An 8,341-nucleotide genomic window follows, 5' to 3' on the forward strand; every position below is an offset into this window, starting at 1 on the left:
GGGCAATTTTCTCCTAGAGAGCATAAAAAATGCAAGTGAATTGAGGCTTGCCACTAATCCTAGAATCCCAGAATGAAGGAATGCTTTCCTGAGTCTTGAACGAAATAAAATCAGGCTCGTGGAAGAGAGTACCACTTAAAACAGTAGCTAGGAACTTATGCAAGAGTTACTTCAGGGCTGGAGAGATGGCTCAGTGGTTAGGAGCTCTTCCAGAGGTCCTGAGTTCAATTCCCAGCAACCACATGGTGGCTCACAACCATCTGTAATGGGATCAGATGGCCTCTTTTGGTTTGTCTGGAGAGAGCAACAGTATACGCACATAAAAATAAGTAAATAAATCTTACAAAAAGAAAAAAGAAAGAATCACTCAAAGAATGAATGAATGAAAATAAGGATTTAACAAAATGAATGGAGAAGCCAGGATTTGGTAGGGTGTATGTGGGTGGTTGTGGTGGCTGTAGGTGGTGGGTGGTTGTGGGTGGCTGGCAGCCAATGGGCAGTAGGTAGCACCTGACACTCTGTAAGCTCATTTATTGAGGACAGCTACTCCCAACAGCAGGTAAAAAGTTCAGGACTGAACTGGCAGAGCTGTCTGCCTTCAAACAGATGCAGGACAGATGGGCCAGAGCCCTCAAGTCCCGAGAAGCCTGCTTTTCATTTCTTAGAGTAGCTAGCTGCCTCTGGACAAGGCCCTTTCCTGTGGGCCTTTCAACCAAGCAGTGATCTCAAAACCATCAATATTTAAACGCCATGCTTCTAGGAGCCGCCACCTGAAGGAGGTTCATTGAGCTCCAGGTGGCACGCAGAGAACAGGTTACTGAACAAACTTCCCACCTGCCAGACCTGGTGACTGGAGGTGTCAGGGACCATCCTGTCCCTCTGTCTCTAGCTGTACCACTGACGCTTCCTAAGAGTGTGAACCACATGGGGCAGAAACTTGTGCAGCTTGGAGTCTCTGGTGTGTGGCGTGGTAGGGGGCAGGTACCCAATAACCATTTGTCAAAGAAATTCAGGGGACAGACAGGCGGCAGCAAGCTGGAGATGCTTCTCTGGGAAAGAGAGCCTTTTATTTCTGGAGAGTTTCTGTGATCGACAGGAGCTCATGACAACAAAAGAAATAAAAAGCCTGGGGTTGGAGGTTCCTGGCTCCTCCAGTCTGTGTAGTCTATGTAACAGTCTTCCTGGGCAGGCCTCAGTTGGCAGAATGCTTGCCTAACACGCATGAAGGCCTGTGTTTGACCCCAGCGACACACCAACGTGATAGTGCACGCCTGCAATCCCAGCATTTGGGAGCTGATGACAGGGGGATTAAAAGTTCAAAGTAATCCTCAGTTACAGATCGAATTGAAGCTAGCTTGGGTTAAATGCAACTTTGTTTCAAAAACAAACAACCCTCCTTTGTCATTTTAATACAACAGTGGCAATAGTTATAATGTTATTGTCATGGTCATTGTTGATTCACTAAGGTCCTTATGAAAACCAGACACTGGCTTTACTCCTTTGATTCTCATGGGGGATGAGAGCTATTATATTACAGATGCTGAGAGGGAGGTAAAGGGAGGGCTTCCAGGAGCACACGGGTAGGAAAAGGCAAGACTGAAGGCACACCACCATGCCTGCCCCACACCTTGTGTGGTAGCACAGCTCTGGAGAGAGTGTCGTACTCAGCTGCCAAGTGCCCATGTCTGTCTTAAACATATACCAACATCCAGCAAAAGAAGTCAGTAGCTGAGGGAGTCAGGGGAAAAGAAAAGGCCCTTCGATAAAGAGACCATTGTGCCTCTTCAAACAAGACTATTTTCTTTCTCATTTCTGCTCCCCTGCTGCGTTTTGAAGGTCACTGACTGCGTCTGCACGAGCCAGGGAAGTCACGAAAGGCATACTTGGCAAGCAGAACCAGCAGTGGGAAAGTGACTGGGAGGTGGGGACAAGGAGAAGACGAAGTGGGGGAGGAGGGGGAAAAGGAGGAAGAGGAGAAGAGGAGGAAGAGGAGGAGGAAGAAAAAGAGGAGGAGAAAGGAATAAGAAGGGGAGAAGGAGACGGAGTAGGAAGAGAAGGAAAAAGAAGGAGGGGAGGAAGAGGAGGAGGAAGAGGAGGAGGCAGCAATTTTACCACAAGGGACAGCGAAGCTGGCTTTGCTTCTCTTGGCCAGCCCAATGACCTTCCTCCCATTTGCTGACCACTCCCCCGGGCTGGCCTCCCGGCTGCTCGCTCACATAACAGCCAGCTGGACAGCTCTGGGGAGGCAACTCAGAGGCTCTTCCTCGGGCCTCTAGCTGGGTGCTGGCCTGAACTTCACCAGAGGGAAAGAGCTCTTGGGAGGAGAGCCTGACAGGTGCGTGCCAAACTGAAGTTCATTTCATTCTTTTAGGAATGTGTTTCTTAAGTTCTGGGAACTGGGTTGGGCAGCCGGCACTGGTTAGAAAAGTTTCAATCATGTTCGGGGGAGAGAAACCCCATTAATGACAGGCCTGGCTTTTCTAAAGTGGGGAGTAGAGTCATGGGAAGATGGGAAGGAGGGTGGTGGGACAAAGCTTTCTGCTCTGGGCCTGCACTGGCTGGTTGAGGAGGTCTTCCGTGCTATAAATGTCATGTATGGAAGGCTGTCTGTGGACGCTGAGGGGCTTGGGTTGGAGTTAGGGAAGATGAGCAGGGACTCTGGGGGAGTCCACCTGGGTTCTGTCAGCCCTGGCTTACAGCAAAGGCTTCTTATAAGGAGCCGCTGAGGAAGAAAATGCCTGGGGGGAAGGGAGACACTCGAACAAGGAGTCTAGGTTTACCTGGAAGTGCAGAAAGATGCTCTTTTTTTGTTTCGTTTCGTTTCTTAAGAGAATATATATATTTTTTCAAGTGTTCATTTTTAGAGAAGCCCACAAACACACTCCAGTTGGATTTTGCTCTAGGCTCTGCAGGAAGAATTCCTGAAGCAAAGCCTGAGCACAGAACATTCCTGAGTGACAGCTGCCTCTGGAGAGGGTCAGAGTCCCTGTCCAGTGAGAGATCAGGGGGCAAGATGTATAAGGCTTCTCCTGTACTTCACCCTCTCCCCCTAAGCTCTAACGGCAGGGCCACAGTAGGCCACATCAAAGGGGAGGGGTCTGTAGGTTTTACGTTCTCAATGTCCCCTGAGACCTAACATCTTTGTTCTTCTCAAACCATCTCTGGGTATCCCCTCCTTCCTCGGCCTTCACAGAATCCCCAAGCTGGTGGTTCTCACAGCTCCATCAACCACTCATTTCGAAATCCTGCCCTTAGCTCTTTGGTGACTACATAACCACCATGGGAGAGAACCTCACTTCTGTGTCCCTGCTTTCTGCCCACTTGTATCCAGGTAAGCACCCACTTCATAGGGTGCTTGCCGGGATCCAAACCTCGGGACTGGGGAGATGGCTCCGTCAGTAAAGTGCTTGCTATGAGCAAGGACTGAAGTCTGATCTGCAGAATCTATGTAAAAGCCAGGCACAATCATGGAGATTGGAGGGCTTGCTGGCCTAGTGATCGAGCTGAATCAGTGATCTACACACACACACACACATGCATACACACACACACACACACACACACGCATACACACACACGAACCCACCTACAGAGAGATGTACACACACAAACATACATATATATATATATACATATACATATATATATAATTCATATATGCCAAAAGCTTTTTAACAGCACATGGCCCAAATATTCAACAGGTGTTGGCACTTCAGTTTTCTCTTTGAGGCCTGGTAGCAAGCTCCCCAGAGGTAGGCATGCCTGCACCTACTTGCAACTGAGAACTAGGCTCAGAGAGGAAGCAGGCCCATCTACAGCTTGCAGCTTAGCACAATTGCTACTGAGCATAGAAAGAGCAATGGCAGATAACCTCAGAGCGTAAGTAGTAGTCAAGTTTTAGATTCATGGGGTGAGTTCCCGAATCCATTCTTATAATCACCATACTAAATTGTCCCTCCATAACAGCTTTGGAAAGAACTCACACTCCATTCATTTTAAATGGCACCTATTCAGGGGTTGCAGAAGGACTCTGAAAGCACAGATGACCTTCAACCAGCCCCTTGGAGGCATCATTAATCCCTTAGGGCAGCCTTTAAAATGTGAAAGTATCTCATTTATAAATATCTACCTTGACCCTCATCATGACCCTCGATAGCAGAACTGGTCTTATTTTACAGGTAAGGAGCCAAGGCTGTGGATTGCAGCCCTCTGAAGTCACAATAGAGTCACCCTCCATGTCCTTCGGTTATGCATTACAGACAACCTCAGACAGAAATTACAAAACTCAAACAGACAAAAAACCCCACCCTACATCTGCACGGAACATAGAATACAGACCTTTATTCTCGCAATGACTGTTTACGCAGCATTTACTCTGGTAACTGCAGTAAGCCATCCAGGCATGTTTTAAAGAGTACAGGACCATCTGAGCTGTTTCTGTGCACACATCTTGCTATCTTATGTAAGGGACTTGGGCATCCATGGATTTTGGAATCCATGAGGCATCCTGAAATCAATCACCCACACATCAAATGAGTCAGCTGTGTTGTAACTGAGGTTGGATTCTGTACCTTTCCGTTGTCTTTGAATTGGGCACCAGGATATTTAAACCTAAAAAAAAAAAAAAAAAAGCAAAATCCAGTTAAGCTCTTCTGAATTGGAATCATCTTGGTTTTTAAAAACTAGAATCCAGGCTGAAAAGATGGCCCAGTGGGTAAAGCAAAAATGGGGAGTTTGGATCCCCAGAAACCATGCAAGAAGCTGGATGGGCATGGTGGTCCACCCATAATCTCAGCGCCCTGGAGGAGGAGAGAGGAAACCCCCATCTGGCTAGCTAGACTAGTAGCCAGACAAGAACAAGCTTCAGGCTCAGTGAGAGACTCTGTCTCCATACATAAGGTAGAGGGCAACTGAAGAAGATGTCTGATCTTGGGCTCTTACACAGACATACACACAGACACACACACACACAGAGACACACACACACACTGATGCACACTCTACACTAAGCCAATCTCCTGGACTCTCCCAATGCCAGACCTGAGCTTCCAGACGTCCCCACCACTGCTCACATACTAGCCCACTTCCTCTTGGGCCTGGTACCCACAAGCACTCACACATTCTTCTCTTTGGGGCACCTTGGTGTTTGGCAACTGTGTCTCTCTCCTTCCTGCCGCTGCTACCACACCCATGCCCTTCTCTGCCAACTCCACTGAGTAATAGTTTTCATGGTTTTTGCTTTGGCTCCCTGCAATGCCCCCCTAACTAGTCCTAAGGCTGCCTCTTTCCATCCCTAGATTGTACCCATTGCCTTTCTCCTGTCTCCTTGGTCTCCAAACCCAGCCCCTGTCCTTTCTTATTAGAACTTAAATTTTGTGAAATTGATATGTAATTTTACACGTTTATAAAAAGGATGTAGTGTTTTAAATCTGCACACTGCCCCCCCCACCCCCCAGTGTCCCCAGAACAAGGCTCAAACCTCAACCTGAGAATTATGTTAGGATGGCTTGAGGACCCGGCTGTCTTCACTGTTCTCTTTATTCAGTAACTATGTACCCTGTGCCTGGTGTGGACCTAGGAGCTGGACAGACCTGAAAGCGACAGACAGAAACACAGAGACTCAGAGACAGACACAGGCTGAGGACTAGTTAGGAAACTATTACAGGTACTCAAGGGAGAAACCATGAAGAAAACTGAATTGCTGCCACCACAAGCTCCAAGTAGGCCAAGTGGTGGGGAACAGGGTGACTACACTTCAGAAAGAGGACTCAGGACAGGCAAAATCCAAGATGGCAGTGGGAATAGTAAGGCTCACATCTGTCTGCCAGAAGGAAGAGCCTGGGAGATCAGGCAGGGAGGTGGGAAGAGTTAGCAATCTAGAAAGGCAGCGAGATCCCCCATCTTACACACACACACACACACACACACACACACACACACACACGCGCGCGCGCGCGCGAAGCCCTAAGACTTCCTCCAGCTATTCAACATGCAGAATTTTTTTAACGCATGATTTTTGGCACTTCTGTAAACACAGGACCCAACATTGTGCCTGGTGCCTGGAGACATATTTATGTCCTTCTGCCCCACATCCCCACCCCCTTACCCCCACCCCAGCTTCCTGCCCCAAATGAGAAGACCCAGGCAATCCCTTGGGGACTGTGGGTTTGGGGTGTGTGAATGAACTCCCCGAGATTGGAAATTTCAAATGGCTAAGACTTGCTTTCCTCCCACGGTTTATGGGGGCATTCCACAGGTGCAGAGAACCTCAGCCATGTTGGCCTTCTTGTTCTACGGCTCGCTACTGGCGGCCTGTGGCTCTGTCACCACGTCAGATCCAAGGGAGTCCAGCTTCGACCTAGCAGACAGGCTTGACCCGGTTGAGAAGATAGACAGGCTTGACCTGGTTGAGAAGATAGGCGACACGCATGCCAAAGTGCTGGAGATCTGGATGGAGCTAGGACGGCGACGGGAGGTGGATGCTGCTGAGATGCATGCAATCTGCAGGGTACAACCATCAGCCACGCTGCCACCGGATCAGCCGCAGATCACCGGCTTGGTTCTCTTTCGGCAGCTGGGGCCGGGTTCCAGGCTTGAGGCCTATTTCAATCTGGAGGGCTTCCCAGCTGAGCAGAACACCTCCAACCGCGCCATCCACGTGCATGAGTTCGGGGACCTGAGCCAGGGTTGCGATTCCACCGGCCCGCACTACAACCCGATGGAGGTGCCGCACCCGCAGCACCCTGGCGACTTTGGCAACTTCGTGGTGCGCAACGGCCAGCTCTGGAGGCATCGCGTCGGCCTGACCGCGTCACTGGCCGGACCGCACTCGATCTTGGGCCGCTCTGTGGTGGTCCACGCGGGCGAGGACGACCTGGGTAAAGGTGGCAACCAGGCCAGCCTGCAGAATGGCAACGCAGGTCGCCGGCTCGCCTGCTGCGTGGTAGGCACCAGCAGCTCCGCCGCCTGGGAGAGTCAGACAAAGGAGCGCAAGAAGCGGCGGCGGGAGAGCGAGTGCAAGACCACTTAAGCCTCACTCAGGGCCTCCGAGCCCAGCCGCTGCATGCATAGATGTCTCCAGGCGCCCCCAGACGCCTCTAGTCACCCTAGAGGCCTCCGGGCGTCCTAGACAGAGGCCTCCCAGACACCTCAGTCGCCTCTGCGCGCCCCACATGCTTCCATGCACGCCAGACACCTCTGTATGGCCCCCAGATGCCTCCAGGAACCTCCGCGCACCCCAGATGTTCTCCCGTGCCTCGGCCACCGTTCCTCTGTGTCCAGGACACCTTAGGTAACCCAGAAGTCCTTTCACGCCCTATGCACTTCCACAGACCCAGATCCTTAATGCTCTAGATCCACCCCGAGCCCCTTTGTGCCCCAAGACAATCCCACAAGCCCCTAGTCTTTGAGTCTGCTCTCAGAGAACCCCCTCTTCCTCCCCAGAGATCGCATGTGCTCAGATACTCTCCTCCTCTGAGCACTTCCCAGTTAGCACCTTTGAGAGTACTCCAAACTGAAATATCGCCCACCCCATTTCCTCCTGCCCCCTTTTGTTTTCTTCCTGTCCCCATAGCACCCGAGACTCCTCTCTTCCCTAGAGACCTCTTTTTTCTTCCCTTTGTTCCTCCAAGGCACTCTGGGACCACTCTGACACCCTCACCCCCACCCCCAAGTTCCATGTTCCCGATCACCTCCTGCGGGGGGACCCCCAGGTTCTGTTTTCATCTGTTTCCCATATGGTGCCTGCACCCCAGGGAGAGCAGCTCCTTAGAGAGAGTATTTGGGAACCTTTATGTTGCTCATTAAAAACATAGCAATTCACAACACAACGCACTGGCCTTGTGTACTTTTTTGAGACTTTGCAGCTTAGTTTTTTTTTTTCTTCCTGCCCCCAAAATATCCCTGAGAATTTGCAGGTCTCCTCCTCTAATGATAGAAGGTTCTATCATTAATTGCTATGCCTTTTTGGAGGACTGAGGACATAACAAGGACGCTTAAATGTGCATGTGTGTGGCTTCTTTACAAAAGGACACTGACAAAGCCGGGAGAAGAAGAACTCAAAGATGGGAGAATAAAACCCATCTGCTGTGAAGTGAGTCCCTAGCCTGGTGAGAATGAGGTAAGCGTTGAGGTACCCAGGCATGCTGCTCCCCAGATATCTTCAGAACAGCGACTGCATGCCTTATACCTTTACCTACCCGGTCTGAGTACCTGAGATAGTACCTCCCCAGGCTTCCCAAGCTGGTCCTTCGAAGTAGCCTCTGCTTCTCCCATATCTAGGATGTCAGACAACTGACACACAACTGAACCACAGTCAGAAACCCGTCCTCTGCATTGAGTA

General features: G+C 50.3%; 1 protein-coding gene across 1 annotated transcript; it reads left to right on the top strand.

Moving 5' to 3' along the window:
* Positions 1-2,085: 2,085 nt before the first annotated feature.
* Positions 2,086-8,003, top strand: Sod3 (superoxide dismutase 3). Its single transcript, XM_021162753.2, has 2 exons — positions 2,086-2,335; positions 6,257-8,003. The coding sequence occupies exon 2, from the start codon at positions 6,275-6,277 to the stop codon at positions 7,028-7,030; it is 756 nt and encodes a 251-aa protein (XP_021018412.1). The 5' UTR covers positions 2,086-2,335; positions 6,257-6,274; the 3' UTR covers positions 7,031-8,003.
* Positions 8,004-8,341: the final 338 nt, after the last annotated feature.

The sequence above is a fragment of the Mus caroli genome, chromosome 5, assembly GCF_900094665.2.
Source record: "Mus caroli chromosome 5, CAROLI_EIJ_v1.1, whole genome shotgun sequence".
NCBI classification, from domain to species: domain Eukaryota; kingdom Metazoa; phylum Chordata; class Mammalia; order Rodentia; family Muridae; genus Mus; species Mus caroli.